Raw genomic sequence first — 20969 nt, 5'->3', positions numbered from 1 at the left:
GCCTCATCTCCATCCTCTTTGGTAGTTAAAGGCTGCTATTAAATCCCACCTCACTCTTTTCTGCAGATTAAACAAGCTCAAAACTGTCAGCCTCTCCTCAAAAGTCATGTGCTCCAGCCCCCTAATAATTTTCGTTGGCCTCCACTGGACCGTCTCCAGTGTGTCCACATCCTTTCTGTAATGGGGGGCCCCCAGAGTTGGACACAGTACTCCACATATGGCCTCACCAGTGCCGAATAAAGGGAAACAATCATTTCTGCTGGCAATGTTCCTTCTAATGCACCCTGATATGCCATTAGCCTTCTTGGATGAAAATGTACACTGTTGACTTATATCCAGTTTCTCATCCACTGTAATCCCCAGCTCTTTTTTGGCCAAATTACTGCGTAACTAGTCAGTCCCCAGCCTGTAACGGTGCTTGGGATTCTTCTGTCCCAAATGCAGGACTCTGCACTTGTCCTTGTTGAACCTCATCATATTTCTTTTGGCCCAATCTTCCAATTTGTCTAGGTTACTCTGAATCCTATCCCTGCCCTCCAGTGTATCTACCTCTCCCCCAGTGTTATCTGCAAACTTGCTGGGGATGCAATCCATCCCCTCAGCTAGGTCATTAGTAAAGATGTTGAACAAAACTGGCCCTAGAACCAACACTTGGGATACTCTGCTTGATACCGACCACCAACCAGACAACAAGCCATTGATCACTACCCGTTGAGCCCAACAATCTAACCAACTTTCTGTCTACCTTACAGTCCATTTATCCAATCCATACTTCCTTTACTTGCTGGCAAGAATTATGTGGGAGACCATATCAAAAGCTTTGTTAAAGTTAAGGTATATCATATCAACTGCCTTCCCCTTGTCCACAGAGCCAGTTACTTTGTCATCGAAGGCAATCAGGTTGGTCAGGCATGACTTGCCCTTGGTGTATCCATGTTGATTATTCCTGATCACATTCCTCTCTTCCAAGTGCTTCAAAATGAATTCCTTGAGGATTCCCTCCATGGTTGTGTCTACACTGGCACCCTTTTCCGGAAAAGGGATGGTAATGAGACACTTCGGAATTGCAAATTCTGCGGGGGATTTAAATATCCCCTGCGGCATTTGCATGAACATGGCTGCCGCTTTTTTCCAGTTCGGGGTTTTCCTACAGTAGGAATAAGGGATCTTCTGGAAAGGGGCTTATTTTCTGCAAGATCCTGTCTAGACTGGCAAAACCCCGAGCCGGAAAAAAGCGGCAGCCATGTTCATGCAAATGCCGCGGGAGATATTTAAATCCCCCGCGGAATTTGCAATTCCGAAGTGTCTCATTAGCATCCCTTTTCCGGAAAAGGGTGCCAGTGTAGACACAGCCCCTGATTTTTCTGGAGACTGAGGTGAGGCTGACCGGTTATAGTTTTCTGGATTGTCCTTCTTCCCTTTATTGATCATAAGCAATATGTTTATTCTCCTCCATAGTTATCTGTCCAAATTTCCAATTCTTGTAAGCTTCTTTTTTTGTGTTTAAGCTCTCCAAGGATTTCACTGTTAAGCCAAGCTGGTCGCCTACCATATTTGCTTTTCTTACTGCACATCGGGATGGTTTAAATAAGACTTCTTTAAAATAGTGCCAGCACTCCTGGACTCCTTTCCCATTCATGTTAGCACACTAGGGGTCCTGCCCATCAGTAGCCTGAGGAAGTCAGTCTGCTTTTCTCAAATCCAGGGTCTGTATTTTGCTGATCTCCTTTGTTCAGGACCCTGAAATCAACCATCTCATGATCACTGCTTCCCAGTTTGCCACCACATCTACTTCCCCAACTAATTCTTCCTTGATTGTGAACATCATGTCTTGCTGCGCATGGCCCCTGATTGGTGCCTTCAGCACGTGCACAAGGAAGTTGTTCCCTACATTCTCCAATAACTTCCTCGATTGTCTGATTACTGCAGTTTTGGTCTCCAAACAGATGTCAGGGTGATTAAAGTCCCCCATGAGAACCAGGGCCTATGATCTGGAAGCTTCTGTTAGTTGTCTAAAGAAAGCCTCGTCTGCCTCATCCACCTCATATGGTGGTCTATAGCAGACACCAAATATGACATTACCTCTGTTGCTCCTGCTTCTAAACTTAACCTAAAGACTCTCAACAGGTTTTTCTCCCTCTATATAGTGGAGCAATTATACTGCTGTCTTATGTACAGTGCAACTCCTCCTCTTTTTCTACCCTGCCTGTTTTTCCTGAACAGTTTATACCCTTCTATGACAGTTCTCCATTAATGTGAGTCATCCCACCAAGTCTCCATTATTCCAATCAAATCATAGTTCGTGGACTGTGCCAGGAGTTCTAATTCTTCTTACTTATTTCCCAGGCTTCTTGCATTCATGTACAGATACCTTAGGTAACTAGCTGATTGCCCAGCCTTCTCCACATGAATCAGGGGTCCTCCTCTGTTGCACCTTCCTCCTTGTATTTCTTCCCAGTATCCCACTTCCCAACTTACCTCAGGGGTTAGGTCATCATCTCCCGACGATCCTAGTTTAAAGCTCTCCTCACTATGATTGTAACCCTGCCTGAGAAGATGCTCTTTCCTCTCTTCATTAGGTGGATCCCTTCTCTTTCTAGCAATCCTTGTGCCCAGAACAGCATCCCATGGTCGAAAAATCTAAAGCCTTTTCTCCGACACTATCAATGCAACTATGCATTTACTTCCAAAATTCAATGATCACTACCTGGACCTTGTCCTTCAAGAGGGAGGATGGACAAGAACACCGTTTGCACCTCAAATTTCTTGATCCTTCTTACCAGCACTACATAATCTGCAGTGACCCGCTCAAGGTCATTTTTGGCAGTATCGTTAGTTTCTACATGGAGAAGTAGGAATGGGTAGCTGTCTTAAGGTTTGATCAGTCTCAGAAGACTTTCAGTAACATCCTGAATTCTAGCTCCGGGTAAGCAGCACACTTCTCAAGATTCCCTGTCTGGACGGAAGTAAACAGTGTAGATCACATCATCTGCTTCTGAGCTGAGTATGCCAGAAAAGTGCCAAAAACACCCATTCAGCATTCACAAGTACTGTCTAAAAAATATAAAGTCTTATGAAAATGTAAAAAATAAGGTGGTCATGCAATCTGAGTTAATGAGGACAGTCATGAAGCCCCAGTGTCCCAAGAATATCTTTCATACAACCTGAAGTCTTCCAGTTTTTCATTTAATCAGAAAATTTGTTTATTTATAATTTCAAAATGTTCAAATGCTATGCCAAATACAATTTGTTTTGTGATTATCAGAAATTACAGTTTAGTGGAATAACAAGTGCTTAATATGAAAAATAGGATTTGGAGTGAAAAGAAAAATTGAATGAATGTAGATGCTGTCAAAGCTATTTTTTGTCTGACATTTGTTCCGTCTTTCAGAATAAACTCATTCAGTGTTCTGATTTGCTTTGAAAAAAACTTCTACTCTGAAAAATATTTATTAGTTGCTATTGCATTGGAAACTGGCAGTAGCAATACCATCATGCATTTGAAATAAAAATAGACTTTTTCCTTTCATATGAGTATCCTGTGACCCTAAAAATAACCATAGAAAAGTAGCCTCTTGACTTCGAAAATAGGGTTATCTTAATGAGAGATGTTACACTTTAAGTATTGTCGTGCCTTATATAAATCCTAGCAATGTTAAAGCATAATAAAAATAAGTGTTGAATTTTTTGGGGTTCCTATGTTTAAGAAAATTATTTTAGAATATAACTACCTCCTTTCTTTAAATAATCGCAATCAATATTTATCATGTTTTGGTCTCTGTCATTACTTTCGTAAAGGAAATTTTTATTATATTTTGGCCTCTGACATTACTTTTCTGGGAAGTAGCAATGGAAATACAATAAATGTAAGTACAATATTAGTCTACATTGTTAGTTTTATGATTGTTTGAAAAAACCCTTCTGCTCTGCAAAATTCCAATGAAATCTAAACATCTATTACCATTATGTTTGTTTAGTTACTGAATGCTCATAAGTGTAGTAAGTTCCATACGTTCTGTACTGTTTCATTTAAACCTACAATGAATCTGCTTGTGATTTTTAGAAAAAAGCAAGGCTCCTTTGCTATGACTATGGAGATGTTATATGTGAGGAACATGAAATGCCACAAGGAATTCATCTAATTATTTCTGGAATGACAAAGGTACAATATATTTACTGTTCAAAATGTATTGTGAAATTTACATTGGTAGTCTCAAGGGAAATAAAATGCTGGGTGTTATCCTTTTAAACGCTATTTGAAAATTTTCAAAGTACACCTTAATTAAGTTGTCTTCCTAGATCTTGGAATTGCTCACCTGTCATGTGAACTCTGGAATAATTAATAACAGTTTGTCTTGCTGAAGCCGTGCACTTCAGTACATATGGACATGGAAGGATAATAAAGAGGCAATAGGTTCTGTATGCAAAATTCCTATTGTCAGCAGATGGGGGAAAAAATCTTACAAATGCTGATCTCAGTGAGTTTGTTACTATTTCCTTCCAGACGTAAGGGTTTTTCTGCTTACTGATAAGTTAGTATTAACTGTTCTTGGGTAAGGAGCACTCTTCTAAGGGGTATACTGCTTTCTACCTGAGGGTTTAGAAGCTCTCCTACAGCCAAAATCTTAAGATCTGACCAAATGAACAAACATAAAACATCCTCTAGAATTTCTGTAGCTTCTAAACATTGTATGTAAGTATCATGATTTTTTTTTAATTCAATTTGTAACACGGTGTTCTTAAAATTACAAAGAAGGGCTATCTCCTTTAGTATGTCATTATGATATCCTCTCAGCTCCACCTCCTTTATCAGGGAGCCTTCTCATGAGAATTTAGTAAGGCAGAAGTTGCCTCCACAATTTTTTGCAAATAAAAGAATATGTTCTATCCTCTCACCAAGAGAGTTTTATGTTAAGCATTTTCTCATTCTAAAGAAATATTGGAGACTTTTGCAGATTCTTTGGCAGAAGTCTCAATAGGCTGCTTAAAAATACATTTTAAAAAATGATTCCTATATGGCAAGGGTTGGCAACCCCTGGTACATGTGCCACAAGTGGCATATGAGCCCATTTTTATTGGCACACAGGGTGGGAGCTCAGTCCTGCCCCTTCCTCCCACACAGCAGGGAGCTCATGCTGGGACTCCGTGTGCCTCGCCTGCCTCCCTCCCCCAGCAGGAAGCACCAGCTCCAGCTTCCCGCTGGGGAAAGTAGGCGAGAGAGGCACACACATGCATTCCTGGGGCTGCATCCTGCTTTGGGAGTTGGCGGGGCTAGGAATGCTCTGCAGAGCCAGGGCTAGGCGGCTGACACCATGCTGCTCCCCTCAGGTTCTGTGCAGAGGGGAGAGACCATTCTCCGGTGCCTCGCTGTGCCTGACCAGGCTGGAAACAGGCCTGAGCAGCCCCGGGCTCTTCCTGCCCCAACCCTGGAGCCATAGCCTGCAGCCAAAGGGCTGGGCTGGGCAGGGAAGAAACTCTGTCCCCTGCCCGCCTCTCCTCACCCTAGTGCTGCTCCTAGGGGGCTAAGAGTCCCAGCACCACTGCCCTGCCAGTGAATACGCTGGGGCACAGGGCTGTGGGGGGGAGCGGGAGGGAGGGGGCAGGGGTTGCACTGAGGGACATGGGGTGATGCAAGGGATCAGGCGAGGGGATCATGGGGCTGAGGGGAGCAAGGCTGGAGCATAGGGAAGATGTAAGGGGGAGATACAGTTTTACTTTGTGGAAGCTGCACTTTCCTTTACTCCCCGCTTTTTTGCCTCCCTCCCCAACTAGCTATTTGGCAGCATTCTTATCCTCTCACCTTTTCTGCATTATTCCTCCAATCCCACCCCCAAACTTCCTCTTGTACCCTCTTTCCACACTCTCTCCTGCTGCCAAACTCCCTTCCCGACCCTACCTTTCTCACCTCCTACTGCCCCTCACCTCTCACTTAGATCCTGTGCTCCCATCCCTATCCCACTTGCTGGCAGCCCTGTCCCGCACATTGAATCCCTCATTTTTGTTCCAACCCCAGAGCCTAAGAGGGTCCACAAAATCCACTAACTCTGGAACCCCAGAAAAGTAAATCTGTCATATGGGAAGCCCTGAACCTCAGTCCTCCCTATCATTTCCCTTCACCCCATGGGGGCTGGAGTGCCAGAATAGTGAAGTGTTTCAGCTGGGGGCCACATCAATAGGGTTGGGGATTTTGGGAGGAGTTTTTTGCTTCTCATTTGAGTGGTCCCCAACTGATTTTTCTATGGGTCAGTGACCCCGACTCCAAAAAGATTCCCCACCCCTGCCATAAATAAAGAAAACATTGAAATCTTTTGTATTTGACATAATATTTTCCTTTATTTAAAATGAAGTTTGATAAACTAACACAAGAAAGTTAAAACGCTTAATCTGTTTAATAATTTAAATTAACCCATTCTCCCCAGCTGCAGCACTAGCAAAATGTCTCAGGTGTAATTGTGTAATTAACACTGAGTTTCCATTAGCAACTTGTGATCTGTGGAAAGGTTTGAATTGACTCAAATGGTACACAGGGCATGTGGTGGAGACAGCGTCTTCCTCCCCTAATAGAGCAGCACAGCCCAAGGCAGGAGGGTTAAATCTTGGCATGCAACTTTGGAAAGGTTGCAGACTCCTGCTATATGGTGACCAGTGCCAGATTTATGCACAAGCTAAGGGCAGGTCTATTAAACTAGAAAGTCCGCTTAAGAGATGCAACTCCAGCTGTGTAAATAAAGTAGCTGGAGTAGACCTATCTTAAGCCAAATGTCTCTGGTTGCCCCGCAACGGGAGGTCAATGGGCAAAATTCTTCTGCAGACTCTCCTCACTCCTCATGACTACAAGGAATTCCAGAGTCAACGAGGGCGCCCTTAGCGTTTGATATAGCAGGTCCTTATTAGACCTGCTTTCCAGGCTGTTTCCCACTCTGGCACCCTTAGGACAGGGTCAGACATAAGAACAGGCTTAAGATGCTTAAAAGCTTCCTAACACTTCCCAGTCCATTTAACTGCATTTGGTTGTTTTTTTGTTTGTTTGTTTGTTTGTTTTTGTCAACTCTGTCAATGGTGCAGTGGTCTGACTGTAGTGGGGTACAAGTCACCTTTAATATCCTGCCAAGCCTAAGAATGATTGGACCTGGTTTTTTGACTTAGGGACAGGCCAGTTTTGGATAGTTTCTACTTTAGCCTGTAGTCCCTTGACCCACCTGATGTCCCAAGCCAGTTTAGGCCTGTTTGATGCTTCCTAGCATTGTGTAGCCTGAAAGTGAGAACATTACATTCGTACAGCCCTACATGTGTAATGAAGGCTGATCTTTCCTTGGCTAACTCATCCAGAGGTACTTGCCAGTATTCCTTGGTTAAGTCTAGGGTGGAGATTAACTAGGTGTGTCCCAATTTCTCCAGTAGCTCATCTGTGCATGGCATTGGTTAATTGTCTGGGCGAGTTACAGCATTTAACTTATGGTAGGCCATGCAAAAGCAGATTTCTCCATCCAATTTGCAGAATTAGGACCACTGAAGAGGCCCATGTACTTTCAGAGGTGCGAATTACACCTGTCTCTAATACGTCCTTGATCTCCTCCTCTGTAGCAGCTTTGGCTGAAGGAGCCATCCAGTAGAGATGGGCTCTGATTGCGTGAGCTTCACCTGTGTTATTGGAGTGGTAAACCCATTCAGTTCATCCTGGAGTGTCTGAAAACATTGGTGCAAAGCTGGTGCACAATTCCTAGATCTGCTATTGCTGCTCATGGCTTAGGCTCATGGAGAGTGTTACCTCTTTGACGCCACGCTTGCCTTTCCCGTCATAGTAGGCTCCTTCAGGCCACTCAGCATCATCTCTCTCGTGGGCTATGAACTGAAGAACTTTGAATTCTCAGGAATAAAAGGGCTTGAGAGAATTAACATGATATATCTTAGTCTTAATGTTAGGGTCTGGGAATACTATGAGATAATTAACTTCTACTATGCGCTCTCATACCATGAATGGTCCATCCCACAGTGCTTCCATCTTACTGGCCAGGAGCACCTTTAAGGCCATGACTTGCTCACCTACCTTCAAGGAACACTCTCTGGCATGTTTATCATATCAGGTCTTCTGTTCTTGCTGAGTATTCTGGAAGTTTTGTTGAGCAAGGGCTAAAGAGTCTCTGATAGTATTTTGCAGTTTCCCTACAAAATCCATGTAGTAAGAAGAGGACCTGAAACAAAACCCCATATAGCACAGGGCTAGTTTGAGGCCTGAGGCCTAGCTAACAATGGACAAAATTAGGCTAATATAAAGCAAAGCTAAACTGTGAGCATGAGGCAGGCCCCTGCTCACAGAACTTGGCATGAACAGGGCTGAGAATATAAAACACTAATTGGTAATGGGACCAGGCGTACAATAGTAATTGGTACTGGTCATAAGATGAAAGCACATTCCAAAAGGATGGTACTACCTGCTCATTAAAAAAGACCTTGGTACCCACACTCCCCACAGATACCAATCCAGGTTCAGGAGAGGGTCTAAAACTACAGCATGATGAATAAAGACGTTATAATTGAACCACGAAGTACAGGATGATGGGTAGTATCTAAGTAGCATCAAAAGGTGGTAATCTGAAACGTCAGGAGTGATGTATAACTTGTTTGGTGGTGTCTTGGAGGGGCAGTCTTTGTCCGGACAAGGGGGCAGTGTGACCTCCCGCTGACAGAGCTGTGTGCATTGTTACAGGTACATATGCATAGTGATTTGGTAAATTCTACTAACAACTATTACTGTACTTCGCTTAACAATAATCCTGGCTGGGCACCTTCAATCCTTATCTGATTTGTGCTCTTTGGGGGTCTCTCTCGGAGTCTGTTGTGTTGACTAATTGCACAAGTCAACACAGTATACATAATTGAGCACAAACGCATGCAGCCTTCTGGTTATCATCATTGACAAAGCAAAAGACCTGTCAGAACATCACACCAATACATCCTAACAGACTACAATCCAAAATTTTCAGAAGGGTAGCCGAGTTAGTCTATACAGGCAGTCCCTGACTTACGCAGATCCGACTTATGTCGGATCCGCAGTTACGAACGCGGCTTTTCTCGCCCTGGAGGACACGGACTGTGGGACCTCGCGGTCCCGCCGCCCGTGTACTCCGGGGCGAGAAAAGCTGCTCCGCGTCTCCCTGGTCTGCAGACCAGGAAGACGCAGAGCAAAGCCACGGAGGGGCTCGGGCAGCCGGGCAGCCCAGGCGCGCCTGAGCTGTCCCGCCACTGGCTTCCCCCGCGGCTTTGCAAAGCCACGGAGGGGCTGGGGCTGTGGGGCAGCCCAGGCGCACCTGGGCTGTCCCGCTGCAGGCGTGCTCCAAGGCTTTACTCCCCGTCTCCCTGCAGACCAGGGAGACGGGGAGAAAAGCCCCGGAGCACGCCCGCAGGGGGACAGATCAAGCGGGCCCGGGCTGTCCCGCTGCGGGCGTGCTCCAAGGCTTTGCTCCCCGTCTCCCTGGTCTGACAAGCAGACCAGGGAGATGGGGAGCAAAGCTTCAAAGCATGCCAGCAGTGAGACAGCACGGCGCGCCTGGACTGTCCCGCTGCCCGCGTGCTCTGTGTCTTTGCTCCGTGTCTCCCAGGTCAGCAGACCAGGGAGACGGAGCAAAGCCGTGGAGGACTTGGGCGTCCCCACCCCCATCTCCCTGGTCTGCTGGGGGGGGCGGGGTGCAGCTAGTGCCCCCCCCCCAGCAGACCAGACTTTTCTTGCCTACCCCTGGGGTAGAGCAGCTGGGGGCTGCCGGGTTGGTCCCGCAGCGCTGCTCCGGACCAACCCGGCAGCACCCCAGCTGCTCTGCCCCAGGAGTCCTGATTCAGCCACTGCTGGTCAGTTTCAGCAGCGGCTGACTTGGGGACGCCTGGGGCAGAGCAGCTGGGGTGCTGCTGAGTTGCTCCAGTAGCGCCGAGGAGCCACGCTACTGGAGCAACCCAGCAGCACCCCAGCTGCTCTGCCCCAGGCGTCCCCAAGTCAGCCGCTGCTGAAACTGACCAGCGGCTGACTACAGGAAGCCAAAGGCAGAGTTGCTGTGCCCCAGGCTTCCTGGAATCAGCCGCTGATCAGTTTCAGCAGCAGCTGACGTGGGGACACCTGGGTTTCTTAAGTTGAATCTGTATGTAAGTCAGAACTGGCGTCCAGATTCAGCCGCAGTTGAAACTGATCAGTTTCAGCAGCAGCTGACGCCAGTTCCGACTTACATACAGATTCAACTTAAGAACAAACCTACAGTCCCTATCTTGTACGTAACCCGGGGACTGCCTGTAATTGGAAAAACTTAAAAAACAATGAATATTCTAGCAGCACCTTTAAGAAGTGGGTTGTGCCCACGAAAGCTCATGATACCATCTACATGTTTTGTTAGTCTTTAAGGTGCTGCTAGACTTTTGGGTTTTTTTTAAGTTTTTACAGCCCAAAATGTTAGTTCCTGGAGAAGGGGTAGCTCCCTCCCATTGCTGTGTCACTAACTGCAATGGCCACTCAACCTCACAGCCATAAACAATTTCAACAGGTGAGAATGCCAAACTGGGATGGGGTACAGCTCTGTAGGCAAACAGTAACTGCTGCAACACCAGCTCTCATTCGAGTGTTCATTTACAAATATGTGTATCATAGCTCCGAAAGTTCTATTAAATTTCTCCTCCAGGCCATTTGTCTCAGGAATGGCAACCAAGTGATTCACCCCATGAATTTCCCAAAGAAGTTCCATGGTCCCTGCCAGGAAGTTAGTTCCTGAATCTGTAAGGAATGTACCCTGGCAAAAGTATCTGTTAGTGCCTGGCACAAGCTCTTGGTTGTGGTGTTCCCTAGAGCTACTGCTTCAGGCCATCGGGTGGCAAAATCCATGAAAGTCAGTATATAATGTTTTCCTCTGGATGTCCTTTTAGAGAAATGACCCAGAATATCCACAGCCACACACTGGAACGGAACCTCTATTATGATGAGTGGCTGGAGAAGTACCTTGATCTGATCTTGGGGCTTTCCCCTCTGTTGGCACACCTCATAAGACCAGACATAACTAGACATATTCTTGCCCATTCTCTCCCAATGGAATGACTTTCCGAATTGGTGTTTGATTCTGTATACCCCAGCATGACCACTAGGGTGGTCATGGACTAAGCTTAAGAGCTTTTCCCTGAACCTAGTTTATTTATTTATTTGAAATATTTTTACCCCGCCTCTCTATTTAAAATATTCTAATCAGCTTACAATTTTTTTTTAAAGCATGGGTAAAAAGAGTGGCCTTGGCCTGGCACCAAAACAGTGCCTATATTGGTACCAGGCAAATGTCCTGGGAGAGAGAATTCCATAGACTAGGGGCAAAGGCTGAGAAGGCCCTGCTCTGCATGGATGTCAACCTTATCTTCATAAGTGGAGGAACATGGAGCAGAGCCTCCCCAGCTGACCTCAGTCCCTGAGCAGGTTTGTATCGGAAGACACAGTCCTTGAAATACCCCAGTCCAAACCCATTTAGGGCTTTATAAGTCATAATGAAGACCTTGAATTGTGCCTGGAAACATACAGGAAGTTAGTCCAGCTGCCTGAGCACTGGCATAATGTGCTCTGTATAATGAGTATTAGTTAAAACTCAAGCAGCCACATTTCAATCAGGATGTGACAAGAGCATGAATCACTGTCATTCTTATTCAGGAAGGCCACAACTGGTGGATCAGCCAAAGCTGCCCAAAAGTACTCCTGGCCACCGAGGAAATCTGGTTTTCAGATGTTAAAAAAGAGTCCAGAGACTCCCAAGCTGTGTACCTGTTCCTTCAGGGGAGTGTGACTCCATCCAGAACAGGTAATGTTGGGAATAATTCTTGGACACACTGGGTGCAGGTGAAAACAAGCAGAGGATTTATTGGTTCACACAGCTGGTAGAGTACTCATCAGGAGTTAATCCGGTGAGCACTAACTTAACAAAAACATGCATTAGATTATATAGGTAGCAGATGGATGGAGGAGAAGTAATTTGATAGGTCTAACAGCGGAAGTGAGATATTCACATAAGCCAGTGGTCTACAACAGTTACACAGCATCTCCGCCCATTACCAATTTAACATGTTATCACTAATACAAATAGTTATTTCTAACAAGCTAAATAAGCCAACATAAAGGCATGTTGATGGTCATCTTGTCGGACGGAAATATAATGTGTCTCCTGTGGGGGTGGTATTGCCTTGGCATGATCTTTGGGATCCAAGCTTATTTTCTAGGAACAAAGCAGACAACGAAAAACAATCCCGCACGGTTGTTTGGTTGTTTGGTACTGGCCTTATCAAAGTGAGGCCCTTTTGGAATGTGATTGCCAGGGGAACCAAGGTCACAGTAACTGCTGTACTGTATGCTTTTCAGGCTTGGTCTGATACTTTCAGATTTGAGTTTGTCAGTTCGCAGCAAGATACCATGGGCTGCCTCAATTTACCTACAGGTAACACACCACATTGCCGGACAGATGGTTTCCTGATCCACAGAACCTTGGTCTTATCTGGATTCAGCTTCAGCCTATTCAACTACATCCAGTTCATCACTGCCTCCAGACACTGGTTCACATTGATTGTCACTGTACCTGGATCCAATGTCACATATTGATGGTTCCAGCTACATATTGATGGCACCATGCTCTAAGTCTTACGACCTCTCCCGGTGGTTTCATGTATATGTTAAACAACATAGAAGACAAGAGGGAACCTTGTGGGACACCGTAGCACGGTCGCCACAGAGTCGAGCAGCAGCCCCCAAGCTCCACCTTCTGAAAGCATCCTGACAGGTAGGACCAGAACCACTGCAAGAAAGTGTTTTCAACACCTAGCTCCACCAGGTGCTCCAGAAGGATATCATGATTGATGGTTTTGAAAGTCACCGAGAGGTCCAAGGGAATCAACAAGGAAGCACTCCTCTTGTCTGTCTCCTGGCGTAGGTTGTCTACCAGGGCAACCAAGGCAGTTTTGGTTCCAAAACCAGGCCTGAAGTCAGACTGAAATGGATCTAAATAATCTGTTCCAAGAAAGCTTGGAGTTGCAATGCCATCACCGCTTAAGTACCTTGCCCAAGAAAGACATTTTAGCAACTGGGCAATAGTTATTCATATCACGTTGTGGTCCAGGGAAGGCTTCTTGAGGAATGGCTTTAGCACTGCCTCTTTCAAGGTGGCAGAAACTGTCCCAGATCTAAAAGAGGCACTAATAAACCCTTGGATCCAACCAGTCATCCCTTCTTGGCTTGATTTAATAAGCCACAAAGGGTAGGGATCGAGCAAACACGTGGTCAGTCACGCTCCTCCAAGCACCTTGTCCACATCCGTGGTCTGCAAAAGCTGAAACTGATCCAAAGAAAAACTACAGGGCATTGCGCTCAACACATTCCGTACCCCTCTTGCATGATAGCCAGAGTACAAGTAATTTCTCTGCAAAGTGCTTTGTAAACAAGTAACAGTGGATTGTTGAAAACTCCTCTATTTCATCATGAGGCTGTAAGAGGCCCCACACCACTCAAAACAGTTCTGCCAGACAGCACTGTGCAGACAGATGTGGGTGGAGAAGTAACTCTTTGCTGTCAGTGCTGCCACAAAATAGGCTCACAATTCGGCTTTAACCCGCAGTCAGTTGGACTTGGTTTGAGTTCTCCTCCAGCAGTGCTCTAGCCATTGCACAGACCGTTTCACCGCCTGCAACTCTCCAGAAAACCACAGGGCAAACTTGGTTCAACTAGCCTGAAAATGGCACTTAGTAGCAATTATGTCCACCACCCAGGATACCTTGATGTTCCATATATCGACCAGGGCATCAACAGGAACACTAGACATTAATGGTTGAACAATCCCTCAGAGATCTCAGGAAACTTTCTGGATCCATCAGTCTCCGATGACAGACCATCTTAATTGGTTCCCCACCTCTGCGGAGGGGGAGATCAGAAAATAGTCTAAATTTGACCTGATAGTGATCAGTCCATGACAAAGGGAGTCAAGTATCAGGGGGTAGCCGTGTTAGTCTGAATCTACAAAAGCGGCAAGGAGTCCTGTGGCACCTTATAGACTAACTGAAGTGTTGGAGCATAAGTTTTCGTGGGCAAAGACGCCCTTCATCAGATGCATGTAGTGGAAATTTCCAGAGGCAGGTATAAATATGCAGGCCAAAATCAGGCTGGAGATGACAAGGTGGATCCAATCAGGGAGGATGAGGCCCACTTCTAGTAGCTGATCTGGAGGTGTGAATTCCAAGAGAGGAGAAGCTGCTTTTGTAGTTAGCAAGCCATTCACTGTCTTTGTTTAATCCAGATCTGCAATTGTGTGTCTAGGGAGATTGAAGTGTTCTCCTACAGGTTTTTGTATGTTGCCATTCCTAATATCTGATTTGTGTCCATTGATTCTTTTACGTAGGGACTGTCCAGTTTGGCCAATGTATATAGCAGTGGGGCATTGTTGGCACAAGATGGCATATATTACGTTAGTAGATGTGCAGGAGAATGAACCAGTGACAGTATGGCTGATCTGGTTAGGTCCTGTGATGGTGTTACTGGTGTACATATGTGGGCAGAGTTGGCACCGAGGTTTGTTGCATGGATTGGTTCCTGAGTTAGAGTTATTATGGTGCGGTGTGTAGTTTCTGGTGAGAATATGCTTCAGCTTGGCGGGTTGTCTGTGGGCAAGGACTGGCCTGCCTCCCAAGGCCTGTGAAAGCGAGGGATCATTGTCCAGGATGGGTTGTAGATCACTAATGATGTGTTGGAGAGGTTTTAGCTGAGGACTGTTGGTGATGGCCAGCGGTGTTCTGTTGGTTTCTTTCTTGGACTTGTCCCGTAGCAGGAGGCTTCTGGATACACGTCTGGCTCTGTCAATCTGTCTCCTCACTTCCTCATGTGGGTATCGTAGTTTACAGAATGCTTGTTGAAGATCTTGTAGGTGTAGGTCTCTGTCTGAGGGGTTGGAGCATATGCGGTTGTACCTCAGTGCTTGGCTGTAAATAATGGATCATGTGGTGTTTCCGGGATGGAAGCTGGAGGCATGCAGGTAAGCATAGCAGTCAGTAGGTTTTCGGTATAGGGTGGTATTGATGTGACGTCACTTATTTGCACCGTGGTGTCAAGGAGGTGGACCTCCCGTGTAGACTGGTCCATGCTGAGGTTGATGGTGGGGTGGAAGCTGTTGAAATAGTGGTGAAATTCTTCCAGAGTCTCCTTCCCATGGGTCCAGATGATGAAGATGTCATCGATGTAGCATAGGTAGAGAAGGGGCATAAGTGGACGAGAGCTAAGGAAACGTTGTTCCAGGTCAGCCATAAAAATGTTGGCGTATTGTGGGGCCATGCGAGTGCCCATAGCAGTGCCACTGGTCTGGAGGTATATATTGTCACCAAATCTGAAATAGTTGTGTGTGAGGATAAATTCACAGAGTTCAGCCACCCGTTGTGCTGTGGCTTCATCAGGGATACTGTTCCTGACAGCTTGTACTCCATCTGCATGTGGGATGTTTGTGTAGAGAGCCTCTGCATCCATGGTGGCCAGGATGGTGTTTTCTGGAAGATCACCAATGCATTGTAGTTTTCTCAGGAAATCCGTAGTGTAACGGAGGTAACTGGGAATGCTGGTGGCATAGGGTCTGAGTAGAGAGTCTACATAGCCAGACAGTCCTTCAGTGAGAGTGCCAATGCCCGAGATGATGGGGCGTCTGGGATTTCCAGGTTTGTGGATCTTGGGTAATAGATAGAACAATCCTGGTCGGGGCTCTAAGGGTGTGTCGATTTGTTCCTGTGCTTGTGTAGGGAGTGTCCTGAGCAGATAATGCAGTTTCTTAGTGTATTCCTTAGTGGGATCTGAGGAAAGAGGCCTATAGAATTTGGTATTGGAGAGTTGTCTGGCAGCCTCCTTTAGGTAGTCAGGCCTGTTCATGATGACAACAGCACCTCCTTTGACAGCCTCTTTGATTATAATGTCAGAATTGTTCCGGAGGCTGTGGATGGCATTGCGTTCTGCACGACTGAGGTTACCAGGCAAGCGATGCTGTTTTTCCACAATTTTTGCCTGTGCACGTCGGCAGAAGCATTCTATGTAGAGGTCCAGATTGTCATTTCGGCCCTCAGGAGGAATCCATGTGGAGTTCTTCTTCTTGTGCTGTTGGTGTGAAGGTATCTGTGTGTCAGTGCACTGTTCAGTGTTGTGTTGGAAGTATTCCTTGAGACAGAGACGGCGAAAGTAGGCTTCCAAATCACTGCAGAACTCTATCATGTTAGTGGGGGTGGTGGGGCAAGAAGAGAGTCCCTGAGATAGAACAGACTCTTCTGCTGGGCTGAGTGTGTAGTTGGAAAGATTGACGATATTGCTGGGTGAGTAAGGGGTACCACTGTTGTGGCCCCATGTGGTAGGTAGGATTTTAGACAGCTTACAGTCCTTTTTCCTGTGCAGAGAAGTGAAGTGTGTAATGTAGATCTCCTGTCGTATTTTAGTAAAGTCCATTTGTGGGTAAGGTTGGTGTTTTATGAGAGACTCCAGATTGGAGAGCTCTTTTTCGATGTTTTCCTGTTTGCTGTACAGGATGCTGATCAGGTGGTTCCTCAGTTTTTTAGATAGTGTATGGCATAATCTCTCACTGTAGTCTCTCACTGTGTAACCACATCCCTTATGCTGAAATCTCTATCCAAAAGATTAGATGGAGCATATGACCTGCCACATTTGTGGGGGCAGTTATTTCTTGGGAGAGTCCTAAGTTTGTCATGGTGGCCATGAAGTCTCAAGCTGGACCAGACAGGACAGCCTAAGTGTGAATATTAAAATCACCCAAGACCAAAAGTCTCAGGGTCCGCAATGCAATGTCTGAGACCATCTTGGCCAGGTGGAACAGAGTATCTGTTGTGCAGTGAGGTGGGTGGCACACCCGCAGAACACCCAACTTATCCCAGCCACCCAGCACTAGGTACAGACACTCAAATCTAGTGCTTTGTTGGATCGGGGCTCTTGCCAGTGAAATGCAGGACTGGATGAGGATTTGAACCTCAATTCTCCCTGCTCCTCCCCCCATGGGGCTGGAGCACCAGTGAAGTGAGGTGTCTTGGGGGTTACACATCATTGAGGATTGGGGCGTTTTGAAGGGTTGTTTTTTGCTTCTCACTTGTGTGTTCCCCGTCTGATTTTTCTGTGGGTTAGTTGCTCCTGATCCAAAAAAGGTTCCTCACCTCTGCCATAAATAAAGACAACATTGAAACCTTTTGTGTTGGACATAATATTTAACTTTATTTAAAATGAAGTTTGGTAAACTAACATGAGAAAGTAAAAGTGCCCAGACCCCATCTGACTGCAGCGTCCTGTCCCCAGCCCCAATCCTGGGGCACGTCCTGCAGTCTAGCCCCCATTTGTCTACAGGAAGGGCTTGTGACAGCATCCCCACTCCTGCTGCAGCATGGGTAGGAGGGGAGACCACAATCCAGTTGTGATTCTGGCCTGGCCCCTCAATCAACTACTGCTGCCTGGGTGCAGCAACCCAGCCCTGGCCAATTAAGGTAATCCAGTACCAGGGCCCCCTCTCATACTGTACTTTCCACCCCCAGCAGGCTGCCCTGCCTCCTGCACCACCCACTTACCCCTGCCCTGAGCCCCTCATACATCCTAACTCTGACTCTTGCACCCCCCACATCCACAAACTAAGGGTGTTAAAATGCAGTTAATTGACTAGTCGGCTAGTCGACGGAATTTCAATCGACTGGTCGATAGGTACTTCCAGATTCCTCCTTTGAAATGTACACGAGCCCCAGTGGGAAATGCCGCAGGGAGCCAAGGATCAGATGGGGAGTCCCCTGCTGATTCCAGGCTCCATGGCTTTGAAATGCACAAGAGCCCCCGCTGGGGACTCTTGCATATTTCAAAGAATGCACCTGCGTGCAGCCCAGAGTCAGCGGGACTTCCCACTGGCCCCGGGCTGTACACAGAGTTCTGTATTCCTCCTTTGAAATGTACAAGAGCCCCAGTAAGGCCACCATTTCAAAGGACATGATCCCATGCTGATGATGATTGTTAAAAATGTATTAATTAAAATTAGATACCACCAGCAGAAGGCTTTTGTAGTGTGGACGCGCTTTTGTGCAACTAGTTTTTGCAGAAGATCTCTTCTGCAAACAGCTTCTTGCACAAAAAGCTTGCATTGTAGACGTAGCCTCAGATGATGAACCAGAACATGTTTGACAAAATGCAAAGAAGATACCAATCTGAGATTTCTATAAATAGCTACTGCACTTGATCTAAAGTTTAAGAATCTAAAGTGCCATCCACAATCTGAGAGGGACTAGGTGTGGAACACAATTTCAGAAGTCTTAAAAGCAGCACTCAGGTACAGAAACTACATAACCTAAAACACCAAAAAAGAAAATCAGCCTTCTGCTGGTGGTATCTAATTTGTATGAAGAAAATGAGCATGCATCAGTCTGCTGTGCTTTGGATTGCTATCGAGCAGAACCCATCATCAGCATGGACGCATGCCCTCTGGAATGATGGTTGAAGCATGAAGAGAAGAATCTTTAGCGTATCTGGCACGTAAGTATCTTGCAACACTGGCTACAATAGTTCCATTTGAATGCCTGTTCTCATCTTGAGGTGACATTGTAAACAAAAAGCAGATAACATTAGCTGCTGCAAAATGTAACCAGTCTTGTTTGCCTGAGCAATTGTCTGAACAAGATATAGGACTAAGTGGATTTATAGGCACTAAAGTTTTTCATTGTTTTATTATTGAATTTAGTTATGTTTGTACATAATTCTACAATTGTAAGCTAAAATTTCAAGATAGACATTGCAGTATAGTACTTGAGTTATGTGAACTGAAAAATACTGTTTCTTTTGCTTTTTAAAGGGCAAATATTTGTCATAAAAATAAAGTGAGCACTGTATACTTTGTATTCTGTGTTGAAATGGACATCAACATATTTGAAAATTTAAAAAACACCCACGTATATTTAAGTGGTATTCTATTATTGTTTAACCGTATGATTAATCAGAATTAATTTGTAATTGCTCGACAGCCCTACTAAGAAAGTAAAGGGGAGGCAAGGCTTGATGGAGAATTCTTAAAATGATAAGTTTATAACAGTTGAAATGACTCAGAACTTAACAAGTTGTACATATCACAAACTATTGTCGGTAACATAGAATTCTTTTCATAGTTCTTTTAGGACATTCACCATTTGTTGCTACGAGTTTGCACTTTTCTGATTAAAAATAACATTACTGACCTTATCAAAGAGCAGGTCTCCTTTTTGTATAAGATTTTATAAATGGGAATTCTCAACAGTAAGGTAAAGTCAGATTCTATGTGCATTGTAAGACAGCTGCTATAGTTAAGATATTTGGGGGAGAGGGGAAAGTGTATTGTTTCAAATTCCTTTCACATGAACAAAAAAAAATTAGAAAAAGAGAAATGCACTTGTCAAAGCTTTCTCACGAAATTGTATCATAATATCAAAATTGCATAAAACCATTAAAAAAGTATTACTACCAATTTGGGGAACTAACTGTAATCTTGCATACACATCTTTATCCTTCACTTTGCATTGATTATTATCCTTCTTATCGTAGTCAGTGATATTTATGATAAATCACTAGTCTTAGTCCAAAAATTCAGAAGGGCATTAAGACCTTAAGTAGGTTTTCTTGTATTGTACTGAATTTATTTTTTCCTGCGCACCATTCTAAGTCATCAGAATGATAAATACATGATGAATTATTATACCTTCTTTTTTTAAAAATATTTCTCATCCATTTTTGGAGATGGAGAGCACAGTCTCTTTGGCATTCTCAGTAACTGAGCTTCCACATAGACTCTACTGAATCTGATATGTCAAGTAGAGGTAAGATTGTGGCTGCTGAAGGGATATTAAACCTACATCATTGCACAGGCTAGTTATGTGAGCAGATACTTAGGGTTCTTCTTTGAGAGGCGTCCCTAGGGGTGCTCCACATTAGGTGCTGAGTATCCCAACGCCTCTGGACAGATTTTTGAATAGCAGTGCATTAGGGGGCTGTGCCTGCGTGGTGCATGGGCTTCCCCCGGTGCCATTGCGCATGGATGCCCCCCGCTCCCTCCTTCAGTTCCTTTCTATGGTCCCCGGCTTCCGACAGAACTTTGTAGTGCTCTCGCTAAAACTTTTTTCTTCACAATTTAATTGTTCATAGTTAACTGGTATTAGGTTTATTAGTAGTTTACTGTTGTTTAGCATTACTGTTAGTTTAAAAAAAAAGGCTCTGGTCTCGAACCGCCTTCAGAGCCATATGGCGGCATGGGCTCACCCAGCTTCAAACGCTGTGAGCTCTGCAACAATGCGATGTCTGCCCCTGACGGGCATGATAAATGTGTTAAGTGCCTGGGGCACGCTCACTCACAGAAGGACTTCCTGCACTGCGCTAAGCTAAAAACGCGAATGCGCAAGGACAGGAGCTCCAGCTTAAAATGCTCCTGTCAGACAAGGGCAAATGCCATGCCTCTGACCCAGGCTCAGAACAGAGTAATACATCAAAGAAGGACAAGCCTAACTCCTCAAAGAAAAGGGCAAGTTTGCTGCCTCAGCAGTCCCCAAAGAGGCACTTTGAAGGAAAATAGTCAGACCACTCAGATAAGAACCATCTGAGCAGAGGAGTAGCGAGGGTGTTATGTTCCTGGGGGCGAAGGCAAAATTGACATGCCCTCTCTCTCCCCCCCCCCCCCCACTGCAGCATGGTGGCTCCCTGAACCTGGCGCACGGCTGAGCCCAACTGTGGGAGGAGGGGGGGAGCTTGTACCACCTCTTACCCGACCCCCTCCAGTTTGGGGCTGGGCCCCACATGTACTAACCCTCTGGCAGAGGTGGGGGGGTCAGTCTGGGGGCAGAGAGGCAGGGAGGAGGCAGCTTCTGCTGGTGTCAGTGGGCAGAGAAGGAGAGTGGAGTGGGACTATATTGGCACCCCACTAGTGTGGCATCCAGGGGCAACTTTCTCCTCCCCACAC

General features: G+C 45.6%; 1 protein-coding gene across 1 annotated transcript in view; it reads left to right on the top strand.

The window, feature by feature from the left end:
* LOC112547202 (solute carrier family 9 member C1) overlaps positions 1–20969 on the top strand; it is a 384240-nt gene that overhangs the window by 266379 nt on the left and 96892 nt on the right. Inside the window, exon 21 of the mRNA XM_025188925.3 lies at positions 4064–4162. Within this exon, the coding sequence (XP_025044710.1) occupies positions 4064–4162 (99 nt within the window). The remainder of the gene's footprint in view (positions 1–4063; positions 4163–20969) is intronic.

The sequence above is a fragment of the Pelodiscus sinensis genome, chromosome 5, assembly GCF_052426305.1.
Source record: "Pelodiscus sinensis isolate ZL-2025 chromosome 5, ASM5242630v1, whole genome shotgun sequence".
Classification (NCBI taxonomy): Eukaryota; Metazoa; Chordata; order Testudines; family Trionychidae; genus Pelodiscus; species Pelodiscus sinensis.
The sequence above is the reverse complement of the archived record's forward strand: the minus strand, read 5'-3'. Positions and strand labels throughout refer to the sequence as shown.